This window comes from Cyclopterus lumpus, chromosome 1, assembly GCF_009769545.1.
Source record: "Cyclopterus lumpus isolate fCycLum1 chromosome 1, fCycLum1.pri, whole genome shotgun sequence".
In the NCBI taxonomy this organism is placed as follows: domain Eukaryota; kingdom Metazoa; phylum Chordata; class Actinopteri; order Perciformes; family Cyclopteridae; genus Cyclopterus; species Cyclopterus lumpus.
The window spans coordinates 26,550,047-26,563,836 of record NC_046966.1 but is presented as its reverse complement, the minus strand read 5'-3'; the positions used below and the strand labels follow the sequence as shown (position 1 = coordinate 26,563,836).

Sequence of the window (13,790 nt, the reverse complement as noted above, 5' to 3'; positions counted from 1 at the left end):
GATGATAAAAAGAGCAGGGGAGTGTGTGTCTCTCTTCTCTGCGTCCATCTCTGCAGCCCAAAGTCTGTTCTACCAATCCAGGATTGAATCCTCTTTTTCTAACCCCAAAAAGCTCTTCTCTATCTTCTCCAACCTCCTTGACCCCCCTGGTCCCCCCCCTCCCTCCACCCTTCTACCAAGACACTTTGTTGACTACTTCACTAAAAAGATAGACGACATACGCTCCTCATTTACTAATCCATCTTCCATAACTACACCTCCAGTAACTTCACCTTCTTCCCCCTTGTTTTCCTCTTTTATCCCCCTGTCTCCTAATCAAGTTCTTACCTTGATGACCTCTGACCCCCCAACCACCTGCCCCCTTGACCCCATCCCGTCTCACCTTCTCCAGTCTATTGCTCCTGACCTTCTTCCCTTTCTCACCCATCTTATTAACACCTCCCTCTCAACCGGCTGTTTCCCCAACTCTCTGAAGGAGGCGGAGTCAACCCTCTCCTGAAGAAACCCACTCTGACCCATCTGAAGTCAATAACTACAGACCTGAAGTCAACAACTACAGACCTGAAGTCAACAACCACAGACCTGAAGTCAATAACTACAGACCTGAAGTCAACAACTACAGACCTGAAGTCAACAACCACAGACCTGAAGTCAACAACTACAGACCTGAAGTCAACAACTACAGACCTGAAGTCAACAACTACAGACCTGAAGTCAACAACCACAGACCTGAAGTCAACAACTACAGACCTGAAGTCAACAACCACAGACCTGAAGTCAACAACTACAGACCTGAAGTCAACAACTACAGACCTGAAGTCAACAACCACAGACCTGAAGTCAACAACTACAGACCTGAAGTCAACAACTACAGACCTGAAGTCAACAACTACAGACCTGAAGTCAACAACCACAGACCTGAAGTCAACAACTACAGACCTGAAGTCAACAACTACAGACCTGAAGTCAACAACCACAGACCTGAAGTCAACAACTACAGACCTGAAGTCAACAACTACAGACCTGAAGTCAACAACTACAGACCTGAAGTCAACAACTACAGACCTGAAGTCAACAACCACAGACCTGAAGTCAACAACCACAGACCTGAAGTCAACAACTACAGACCTGAAGTCAACAACTACAGACCTGAAGTCAACAACCACAGACCTGAAGTCAACAACTACAGACCTGAAGTCAACAACCACAGACCTGAAGTCAACAACTACAGACCTGAAGTCAACAACCACAGACCTGAAGTCAACAACTACAGACCTGAAGTCAACAACCACAGACCTGAAGTCAACAACTACAGACCTGAAGTCAACAACCACAGACCTGAAGTCAACAACCACAGACCTGAAGTCAACAACTACAGACCTGAAGTCAACAACTACAGACTTGAAGTCAACAACCACAGATCTGAAGTCAACAACTACAGATCTGAAGTCAACAACTACAGACCTGAAGTCAATAACTACAGACCTGAAGTCAACTACAGACCGGAAGTCAACAACCACAGACCTGAAGTCAACAACCACAGACCTGAAGTCAACAACTACAGACCTGAAGTCAACAACCACAGACCTGAAGTCAACAACTACAGACCTGAAGTCAACAACCACAGACCTGAAGTCAACAACTACAGACCTGAAGTCAACAACCACAGACCTGAAGTCAACAACCACAGACCTGAAGTCAACAACTACAGACCTGAAGTCAACAACTACAGACTTGAAGTCAACAACCACAGATCTGAAGTCAACAACTACAGATCTGAAGTCAATAACTACAGACCTGAAGTCAACTACAGACCGGAAGTCAACAACCACAGACCTGAAGTCAACAACCACAGACCTGAAGTCAACAACCACAGACCTGAAGTCAACAACTACAGACCTGAAGTCAACAAACACAGACTTGAAGTCAACAACTACAGACCTGAAGTCAACAACAACAGACCTGAAGTCAACAACAACAGACCTGAAGTCAACCACCACAGACCTGAAGTCAACAAACAGACCTGAAGTCAACAACTACAGACCTGAAGTCAACCACAGACCTGAGGACACTCAACAGAGACCCCTCTCCTCTGTCCTTATCCTTCACACTAGAGCAGCCTCTCTCTCCTCTGTCCTCATCCTTCTAGACCTTTCCGCTGCCTTTGACACAGTGAACCACCAGATCCTCATGTCCTCCCTCCAGGACCTGGTATCTCAGGCTCTGCTCTCACTCTTCTCATCCTACCTCACCGACCGCTCTTACCGGGTAACCTGGAGAGGATCTGTGTCTGAGCCTTGTCCTCTGACTACTGGGGTCCCTCAGGGCTCAGTCCTTGGTCCTCTTCTCTTCTCTCTGTACACCAACTCTCCCTGACTGCCAACATCACCACGCTCCTGTAGGTACATGCTGTACAACATCAGGAGAATACGACCTCTTCTCACTCAGAAGGCGGCACAGGTTCTGGTCCAGGTTCTGGTCCAGGCTCTGGTCATCTCACGGCTAGACTACTGTAACTCCTCCTTCAGGTCTACCTGCTAATACCATTCGACCTCTGCAGCTCATCCAGAATGCAGCTGCTCGACTGGTCTTCAACCTCCCGAAATTTACCCACAATCCTCCGCGACCTTCACTGGTTACCGGTGGCCGCCCGCATCCGCTTCAAAACATTGGTACTTGGGTACCGTGACAGATCGGGTCCAGTCTACATCCAGGACATGGTCTAACCTTACACCCAGGACATGGTCTAACCGTACACCCAGGACATGGTCTAACCTCACACCAGGACATGGTCTAACCTCACACCCAGGACATGGTCTAACCGTACACCCAGGACATGGTCTAACCTCACACCCAGGACATGGTCTAACCTCACACCCAGGACATGGTCTAACCTCACACCCAGGACATGGTCTAACCGTACACCCAGGACATGGTCTAACCTCACACCCAGGACATGGTCTAACCTCACACCCAGGACATGGTCTAACCTCACACCCAGGACATGGTCTAACCTCACACCCAGGACATGGTCAAACCGTACACCCAGGACATGGTCTAACCTCACACCCAGGACATGGTCTAACCTCACATCCAGGACATGGTCTAACCTCACACCCAGGACATGGTCTAACCTCACACCCAGGACATGGTCAAACCTCACATCCAGGACATGGTCTAACCTCACACCCAGGACATGGTCTAACCTCACACCCAGGACATGGTCTAACCTCACACCCAGGACATGGTCTAACCTCACATCCAGGACATGGTCTAACCTCACACCCCAGCCCGTTCACTTCGCTCGGCTTCTGCCAATCGGCTTGTAGCTCCTTCACTTCGAGCTAAACACTCAACAAAATCCCGACTGTTTGCTGTGCTGGCTCCTCATTGGTGGAACGAGCTCCCCATTGACATCAGGACAGAAAGTCTCTACATCTTCCGTCACAAACTAAAAACACATATTTTTCGACTATACCTTGAATAGGGAAGGTAGAGCCGTAGTAGCACTTTAGTAGCACTTAAATGTCTCTTACCGATAGCACTTTGTAGTTCAACACTTTAGTAGCACTTAAATGCCTCTTACTGATAGCACTTTGTAGTTTAACTTTATTGAAGAAATGTTACTTTCTTGATTCTTGTTGTTCTGAGTTTGGACTCATGGTTTAATGCACTTATTGTAAGTCGCTTTGGATAAAAGTGTCAGCTAAATGAAATGTAATGTAATGTAATGTCTCTGTGTCTCTGTGTGCGTCTCCTCACCCAGGATCATGGACACCGTCTTCATGAGGCCTAGCACCGTCTCCCGCAGCCTCACCTGGCTGGTGTGCTGGGACATCTGCCGGCTCTTACGGCGCACATAGACGAAGATGCGCGTGTAGACCGCCACCATGATGGAGAAGGTGAGCAGGTTGAGGACGCCCCAGAACACCAGGTAGCTGCGGCTGTACAGCGGCGCCATGGTGGAGCAGTTGTCCAGGTCGCACAGGCAGTGCCAGCCCATGGTGGGCACCAGGCCCATGACGATGGCCACCAGCCAGATGAAGACCATGATGACAAAGACGCGGCGGGCGCTCATCTTGCTGTGCAGCTGCATGTTGAAGATGGTCTGGTGGCGCTCCACGGCGATGGCCAGCAGGTTGAGGACGGACGCCGTCAGGCTGGTGTCGATCAGACCCTGACGCACAAACCAGCGGTACTTGGTCAGCTTGATGGTCCAGGGGCCTGTGTGGAACATCAGGTGGAGGTAGGAGACGCCTGCAGTAGGAACAAACAGTCTTGTGTCTTTGAATGCAATACGTCAGTCGCACAAGGTCACCGGTGATTTACCTTCAGGTGTAAAGGACGGTAAACGTTAACCAACAGGAGGAGAGCTAGTCACGTTAGCAGCACCGCTAACGGAGAACCAGGAGGTTCACTTCAGTTACATGAAAACAAGTACTCGCTGAAGGTAAATGATAACGTTCTTATGATGCGTTCAGGCTGAAGGTCACACGAGGCCCTCTGCAGATGGACGACGTCTTCCTGACACATCACATATTAAATCTACCATCACTGGGCGGTTTCTCAACATCTCTCAATAAAAACAACCATTCGATCACATCTGTTGTCCAGATGTGACTCAATGAGTCATTCTGTGTGTGCGTGTATGTTTGTGTGTGCTGAGACAGGAAAGAGTTACACTGAATAAAAACCTTTGACAGGAAGTCCTCAGGGACTTGCTTTCAGTTATAGAAAATATCCCAAGAATAATTTGTGTCTGGTAGTTTTCTTTTGTTTCAAGGAGACGCTCGTCCTCAATCCAGTGGGATCAAGTACGGAACCAACACCATGAAAGATCTGATTCCTCCAGGGCTTACCAAAATACATGTTATTATTGTTAATAACAGCCCTGAACCAGTCTCGATCCAGTCCTGATCCTCTATATGAGGTTTTCTAAAGGGACCCTGGGGCTCAGAAGTCACTACCACTTTAGTCCACAGGGGGCGCCAGAACCAAACCAACATCTGTCTATTGGTCTCTTAAAGAGTCACTTTAAAAGACAAATAGAAAATTCCAGCCAGGGCTACTGTCCAGCTGGGGCTACCGTCCAGCTGGGGCTACTGTCCAGCCAGGGTTACCGTCCAGCCGGGGCTACAGTCCAGCCGGGGTTACCGTCCAGCCGGGGTTACCGTCCAGCCAAGGTTACCATCCAGCCAGGGTTACCATCCAGCCAGGGTTACCATCCAGCCAGGGTTACCATCCAGCCAGGGTTACCGTCCAGCCAGGGTTACCATCCAGCCAGGGTTACCGTCCAGCCAGGGTTACCATCCAGCCAGGGTTACCATCCAGCCAGGGTTACCGTCCAGCGGGGGATTACCGTCCAGCTGCGGCTACCGTCCAGCTGCGGCTACCGTCCAGCTGCGGCTACCGTCCAGCCGGGGTTACCGTCTGCAGCAGCCAGATTGAAACGTCTATCACCTAGCAGACACCTCGAAGTTGTGCTTTCTGACAGAAATGCAGCACTAAAGCCTGATCTCATGGATCCGGGTCCACGTGCAGTCGTACCTGAGAAAAGGTCCGCCACAGCCAGGTTACCCAGTAGGTAATAGATGGGGAAGTGAAAGCGTCGGTTCTTTAAAATGGCGCCAATGACCAGGAGGTTGGAGAAGATGACGATGAAGCAGACTGCCATGCCCAGAGTGACGATCACGTAGTCGCGGTTGCGCCAGTGGTCGCTGATGTTCTTGCCGCTCTTCTCGTAGAAGAACCTGACGGAGCGGTTGCGGTAGCACCCCTCAGTGTCGTCGGTCTCCGTGTCCATGTTGAGGCTCGGAGTGGCGCTGCAGACGGGGAGCACGGGGCGATTCAGACTCACCCTCTATGGCAGAGGGCAGAGCGGCACGCCATTGGAGGGATCCGAGTGAGTCTGGGTCTTCGATCTGTGGAAACATCGAGATTCAGGTAAAGACATCGAGACTGAAAGGTGACGTCGATCCAGCTGATCAATAAACCATATTTATTTAAAGACAACTTAATGGTTGACGATCCACATCGGCAGATCGTTTTAGCTCAAGACACAAATAAAAAAACATAATTCATGATTAGGAAATGAGTGTGTCATTATTGATAACAATTAACAATGTATTATTGTATTGTATTATTTGATGATTACAGTTTTATTGTTTTCGCGATTATTAACCAGAATATCACTAATAGGCCAAAAACGAATGAAGTAAAACATGTATTAACATCATCAACCGTTTCCTTTTACTTTAAGTCACCTATAGTGGTTATTTAAATAAAAACACACACTTACAATGATTAATATTATGATAGTTCATTATGAACAAATCTAGTCCTGATTAGTGTTAATGAAGTATAATAATGTGCTTGAACAGATCATGATTCATATCTAATGCCTATTTTATATTCATGTAAAAACATTTCCTTCAAAATACTGAATTTTATGTTTCTTGCCAAAACTACATCCAATTCTCATTTTTACTGAATGAGCTTGAACGCACCACAATGTAACTGAATGGAACCTCCTTACTTCATAACAGCTGTAAATGTCAATGTTACCAATATTGTATCGTGATTAAGTGTCATGATAATTTCGTATTGTGACTTAAGTAGTGTGATATTATCGTACTGTTACTTAAGTATCGTGATATTATTGTATCGTTAATTAAGTATCGTGATATTATCGTATCGTTACTTAAGTATCGTGATATTATCGTACTGTTACTTAAGTATCGTGATGTTATTGTATCGTTAATTAAGTATTGTGATATTATCGTATCGTTACTTAAGTATCGTGATATTATCGTACTGTTACTTAAGTATCGTGATATTATTGTACCGTTAATTAAGTATCGTGATATTATCGTATCGTTACTTAAGTATCGTGATATTATCGTACTGTTACTTAAGTATCGTGATATTATTGTATCGTTAATTAAGTATCGTGATATTATCGTATCGTTACTTAAGTATCGTGATATTATCGTACTGTTACTTAAGTATCGTGATATTATTGTATCGTTAATTAAGTATCGTGATATTATCGTATCTTTACTTAAGTATCGTGGTATTATCGTATCGTTACGTAAGTAGCGTGATATTATTGTATCGTTACTTAAGTATCGTGATATTATCGTATCGTTACTTAAGTAGCGTGATATTATTGTATCGTTAAAGTATCGTGATATTATCGTAGCGTAAGTAGCGTGATATTATTGTATCGTTACTTAAGTATCGTGATATTATCGTATCGTTACTTAAGTAGCGTGATATTATTGTATCGTTAAAGTATCGTGATATTATCGTATCGTTGCGTAAGTAGCGTGATATTATTGTATCGTTACTTAAGTATCGTGATATTATCGTATCGTTACTTAAGTAGCGTGATATTATTGTATCGTTACTTAAGTAGCGTGATATTATCGTATCGTTAAAGTATCGTGATATTATCGTATCGTTGCGTAAGTAGCGTGATATTATTGTATCGTTACTTAAGTATTGTGATATTATCGTATCGTTACTTAAGTATCGTAATATTATCGTATTGTTACTTAAGTATCGTGATATTATTGTATCGTTACTTAAGTATCGTGATATTATCGTATCGTTACTTAAGTATCGTAATATTATCGTATCGTTACTTAAGTATCGTGATATTATCGTATCGTTACTTAAGTATTGTGATATTATCGTATCGTTACTTAAGTATCGTGATATTATCGTATTGTTACTTAAGTATTGTGATATTATCGTATCGTTACTTAAGTATCGTAATATTATCGTATTGTTACTTAAGTATCGTGATATTATTGTATCGTTACTTAAGTATCGTAATATTATCGTATTGTTACTTAAGTAGCGTGATATTATTGTATCGTTAAATATTGTATCGTGATATTATCGTATCGTTACTTAAGTATCGTAATATTATCGTATTGTTACTTAAGTATTGTGATATTATCGTATCGTTACTTAAGTATCGTAATATTATCGTATCGTTACTTAAGTATCGTGATATTATTGTATCGTTACTTAAGTATCGTAATATTATCGTATTGTTACTTAAGTAGCGTGATATTATTGTATCGTTAAATATTGTATCGTGATATTATTGTATCGTTACTTAAGTATCGTGATATTATCGTATCGTTACTTAAGTATCGTAATATTATCGTATCGTTACTTAAGTATTGTGATATTATCGTATCGTTACTTAAGTAGCGTTAAATACCGTGTCCTAGGGCCTCTGGTGATCCCCCCACCAGCTCTACTTTATTCATAACAGATATTTCAGGACTTCAACGTTTCTCTCTGACTTTCTTCTGTGGAATCTTTTTATAACAGGTCGGTGCAGAGAGGAACGTCCATTGATCCAGACCGACACGTCCCAACAGGTTCACGACGTCACAAAGCTCAGCCTTCACTTCAAAAGACAACTCCCTTTAAAATCGCCTGTTGACGTTAAACGTGGTGCAAAGCCCCAGAGCACCCTGAGACTTTCTCCTTTCAATGGACACAGAAGAGACGCACCTCGCTATTACGCAATCCAGCTATGTAACATAATCTCTCACACACGCACACACACACACACACACACACACACACACTGTAAGAGTTCAGAGAATCTCGAGCTACCTGGTGCTTGGAAGAAGAAGCTCCGAAGCCAGAGATATATAATAATCATTATTTAATCATAACAAACAAGAGTCATCAGTATACATACATACAGGCCCGGACGCGCTCACATGGCTTCACTTCCAGTCTCCTGACGTAGCCAACAGGTTCTGTCTGGCGTCACCACGTAAGAGACCAAATTCACGTCTTACAATTAGTTTTATTCGCAGTCCATTCGCTGAGCTAAGCTCCCATTGGTTAGTGGAGGTATTCATGTAAATACCTTTCAGAGACACAGCATGCTGCTGACCAGAGAATAAGACATGAGGTTCACACCTGAAGGTTAGTTCCATTGGTTAGTGGAGGTATTCATGTAAATACCTTTCAGAGACACAGCATGCTGCTGACCAGAGAATAAGACATGAGGTTCACACCTGAGGGTTAGTTCCATTGGCCACTTCAAAGAATGCCTCAAATCGATAATCTAGCGGGGTCAAAGATCACACTTCCAGTCAAGGACAGGAAGTTCCCCTTCAGAATAAAACCCTATTATCCTGCCTTCAGAATAAAAGCAACATCTCAGGTTTCAATCGGCATCCCTTTAACTATTGTCTAAACAATAAAACATCCATTCATTCTCATGCATCATACAGTGAATCATTACATTTGTCATTAACTGAATAATAAAACAGTGATCCTCTCTTATGCTTCATAATACATTCCTCAGAATATTCCACAAATTAATTATCATAACTTTCTTTATGTATTAATTTAAAACATAACCTCTCTTATCTACATGTGCAAGTGTATATAAAATCCACACACACACACACACACACACACACACACACACACACAAGAACAATAGTACTAATAAATGGTGCTAATAATAATAAAACTATATGAATAATAGTAAAAAATAATAGTAAAGACAATAAAACATTTAAGAATGAATAAGACAATAGATATAGTAAGAATGAATACTAAGTGTGTGACTTGCTCACCACAGAGCAGCACTCTTCAGAGGAAGTGAGTCCTCGTGTGAGACTCACTTCCTCCTTCCTGCACATGAAGTCACACGGAAACTAAACCTCTTAATGAAATGAGATTGTATTTTATACAAGTTCAGATAGAAATTAAAAGTATTCATTTTTTCCCCTTGTATTTAATGTTTATAGATTATGAGCAATAAATCTGAGTCAGCTGTTTATTATCTTTCTAAAACTATTCATTTATCTATTTTATTATTTTGTAAATATTTTTCTGAATCAGAATCTAACGTGTAGAGATGTGTGTATTATATTATATTAATATATTAAATACTGACAGTCCATCAGAACTGGATCCTATTCAGGGTCGGGGGCGCTGGAGCCGGTCCCAGCTGACATTGGGCGAAAACATAGTTCACCTGGACAAGGGGTTCACCTGGACAAGGGGTTCACCTGGACAAGGAGTTCACCTGGACATGGGGGTTCACCTGGACAAGGGGGTTCACCTGGACAAGGGTTCACCTGGACAAGGGGTTCATCTGGGCATGGGGGTTCACCTGGACAAGGGGTTCACCTGGACAAGGGGTTCACCTGGGCATGGGGTTTCACCTGGGCATGGGGTTTCACCTGGACAAGGGGTTCACCTGGGCATGGGGTTTCACCTGGGCATGGGGTTTCACCTGGACAAGGGGGTTCACCTGGACAAGGGGGTTCACCTGGACAAGGGTTCACCTGGACAAGGGGTTCACCTGGACAAGGAGTTCACCTGGACATGGGGGTTCACCTGGACAAGGGGGTTCACCTGGACAAGGGTTCACCTGGACAAGGGGTTCATCTGGGCATGGGGTTTCACCTGGACAAGGGGTTCACCTGGACAAGGAGTTCACCTGGGCATGGGGTTTCACCTGGACAAGGGGTTCACCTGGACAAGGGGTTTCACCTGGACAAGGGGTTTCACCTGGACAAGGAGTTCACCTGGACAAGGGGTTTCACCTGGACAAGGAGTTTCACCTGGACAAGGGGTTTCACCTGGACAAGGGGGTTCACCTGGACAAGGGGTTTCACCTGGACATGGGGTTTCACCTGGACAAGGGGTTTCACCTGGACATGGGGTTTCACCTGGACAAGGGTTTCACCTGGACAAGGAGTTCACCTGGACATGGGGTTTCACCTGGACAAGGGTTTCACCTGGACAAGGGTTTCACCTGGACAAGGAGTTCACCTGGACATGGGGTTTCACCTGGACAAGGGTTTCACCTGGACATGGGGTTTCACCTGGACAAGGGGTTTCACCTGGACAAGGGGTTTCACCTGGACAAGGAGTTTCACCTGGACAAGGAGTTCACCTGGAAAAGGAGTTCACCTGGACAAGGAGTTCACCTGGAAAAGGAGTTCACCTGGACAAGGCGGGATACTGCCCGGTCCAGTCACCAAATATAAATATAGTGAATGTGTAAACCTCTGACAGCTCAGAACTTGTTCTTCAGTGTTCCTTCATCTCAGCTCTTTAGACGTTTAGCTCACCAGGGGACAGAAGGGCTCAGACAGATCACGTGGACCACCGGGATTGGAGACCTCTGCAGTCTTCACGTCTGCTCTTTGCTCTCAAGACACATGAAATCAGAGGCTTTGTGGCTTCAGGTTAAGAACACAAGCGACCCGTCTGCAGACCGAGCGCCAGAGACACGATGTTCCTGCAGGAACCGGAAGAACCCCCGACAGCAGTTAGTGGTGAACAGCTGAGCCTCTAACTGCTGAGGCTCAGACCGAAACCCGGTCCGAGCCTCAGATTCAGCCCACAGCCGAGAGAGAGGCTTTGCCGGTGGTTCAGATCCTCATTTAATATTCATGTGTTTAATAACGAGTCTGTGATTCTAATCCAATAAACTTTGTGTCACATTCAGTGGGCGTCTCCTCTCAGAGTATCTGACACTTTGCATGTCAAAGGACTCAAAGTCCTCCGAAGGATCATCTGCATGAGAGTAAACCGGTCGTTACCAGATCAGCAGCCTCCTCCTCCTCCTGCTGCTCCTGCTGCTCCTCCTCCTCCTCCTCCTTCTCCACCATTCAATATTAGACCAATAGTGAATAGTCAAATAACAACACTGCCAGTTCATAAACACAACAATAACAATAACACTGTAAACAGACGTTATCATAAATACTCACACTGCAGCGAGGACTCTGAGGTCTACGGGAACCAGTTTAATAATGCAGTCGTATAGATTTATAGATTTATAATCCTGGATGACAGACGTCCTCTTGGAGTCGCTGAGCTCATTTTTCTGTCTCATATTTTTCATTCAACAAAAGAAGTTGAATCAAAACTCAAATGAGGATCGTATCAGAAACAATGTGACGCCTGCGATGATGAAGATGATGGAGATGATGAAGATGATGTGTTGGACTGATCACATAACATCATAAATTAATCTCCAACTATTCTAGTTTAGGAATTCATCGTTTTGCTGATTAAAAGCACAACAAAGAAAGAAACCGATGTTTATCTTTTGACCGATTCTCTGTGAACTGGATAGATGTGTGTTTGTTTGTTTGTTTGTGTGTGTGTGTGTGTGTGTGTTTGTGTGTGTGTGTATTGGTGTGTGTGTTTGTGTGTTTGTGTGTGTGTGTATTGGTGTGTGTGTGTTTGTACACTCTAAGGACACACAGCAGTGACACCTCCTCCATGACAAACAGGACTCTCCTTCACAGGTAACTAAAGAACGGACAACACAGGTGAGCACTGAGAGTGACTTTGAACCGACTCTGGTTAGACCTCAAACGCCTCATGGGACCGAGGACCGCCGGGTTCAGACTCGAGCCTCCGGGGGGCCTCGGGCTGCGGGAGCCTCGAACACACACCGCCGTCCGGACTCCGGTTCACTGGTTTCAGGACGAGAACCTCAACAACTCACCTTTCCTGCTGTCTTGCGTCCGTGAAGGTGGTTTATCCAGTAGATCCGGATCCGGGTTCGAGGCTAGAGACCAACGCACCTGAAGTCCGTCTGAACGGCGTCCAGGTGGAACCGAACCGGGAGCGACTTATCGGCTGGCTCTGTGCCGGGGCTTCATTCCTCCGGTTCCCGTCCCGCTGCTCGACCCTTTGGACCCGGTGCTGCTGGAGAGTCCGTCACCTGTGCGCGGGTGCGGCGTCGCTTCCGGTCTACTTTGGGCGGTTGTTACCTGTGCGGAGTGATCTGCGCTGCGGGAACAGAAAAGGGTGCGGCACGATCCTCCGCTGCTGCCGTCTTACTGAGCAGGGAGAGGGGGGAGGAGCTGCTGCTGCCGGCACCTCCAGCAGCTCCTCCCTCCTCCCTCCTCCTCCCCTCCCCCCTCCCCTCCTCCCCCTCCCCCTCCTCCTCCCCCTCCCCCCCTCCCTCCTCCCCCCTCCCCCCCCCCCTCCCTCCCCCCCCCCCCCCCCCCCTCCTATAATAATAGTAATACAATATAATAATGTGTATTAATTACACGACTAAAGAATAGTAGTGAATAAAGATCAAATGAAATAGAACTGTATTCATTCTTGTGCCAAAGTTTAACAGAAAGAAAATAAAAAAACAATAGATGACAAATATAAACACAGGTAGCAGCACAAATCTCTGATTGACATCTCTCAGTGGATGTCTGACTGACATCTCTCAGTGGATGTCTGATTGACATCTCTCAGTGGATCTCTGATTGACATCTCTCAGTGGATGTCTGATTGACATCTCTCAGTGGATGTCTGATTGACATCTCTCAGTGGATCTCTGATTGACATCTCTCAGTGGATGTCTGATTGACATCTCTCAGTGGATGTCTGATTGACATCTCTCAGTGGATGTCTGAAATTAACCGGACAAGACTGAACTTCTCCTCCTTCCAGGAAAAGGCTCTCCCACCCACAACCTAACTATTAACTTCAACAACTCAGTGCTGGTTCCGACTCCGACTGCCACGAACCTCGGAGTGACGCTCGACAGTCGACTCTCCCTGACTGCCAACATTACCACAACAACACGCTCCTGTAGGTACATGCTGTACAACATCAGGAGAATACGACCTCTTCTCACTCAGAAGGCGGTACAGGTTCTGGTCCAGGTTCTGGTCCAGGTTCTGGTCCAGGCTCTGGTCCAGGCTCTGGTCCAGGTTCTGGTCCAGGTCCTGGTCCAGGTTCTGATCATCTCACGGCTAGACTACTGT

At 45.5% G+C, this 13,790-nt stretch overlaps 1 protein-coding gene across 8 annotated transcripts in view; it reads right to left on the bottom strand.

Annotated features, from left to right (window-relative positions):
- lpar2b (lysophosphatidic acid receptor 2b) overlaps positions 1 to 12,884 on the bottom strand; it is an 18,566-nt gene extending 5,682 nt beyond the window's left edge. Inside the window, exons 1-6 of one of the 8 annotated variants that reach the window (XM_034532061.1) lie at positions 12,524 to 12,884; positions 11,133 to 11,302; positions 11,006 to 11,022; positions 9,624 to 10,971; positions 5,548 to 5,921; positions 3,763 to 4,257 (exon numbers count right to left, since the gene is read on the bottom strand). In XM_034532061.1, coding sequence (XP_034387952.1) covers positions 3,763 to 4,257; positions 5,548 to 5,803 — 751 coding nt within the window. In that variant the 5' untranslated portion in view covers positions 5,804 to 5,921; positions 9,624 to 10,971; positions 11,006 to 11,022; positions 11,133 to 11,302; positions 12,524 to 12,884. Of the gene's footprint in view, positions 1 to 3,762; positions 4,258 to 5,547; positions 8,631 to 9,623; positions 11,023 to 11,132; positions 11,303 to 12,523 lie in introns of those variants that run through there. The other 7 variants (XM_034532037.1, XM_034532053.1, XM_034532068.1 and 4 more) reach the window with 7 other exon arrangements.
- Between the last annotated feature and the right edge of the window lie 906 nt (positions 12,885 to 13,790).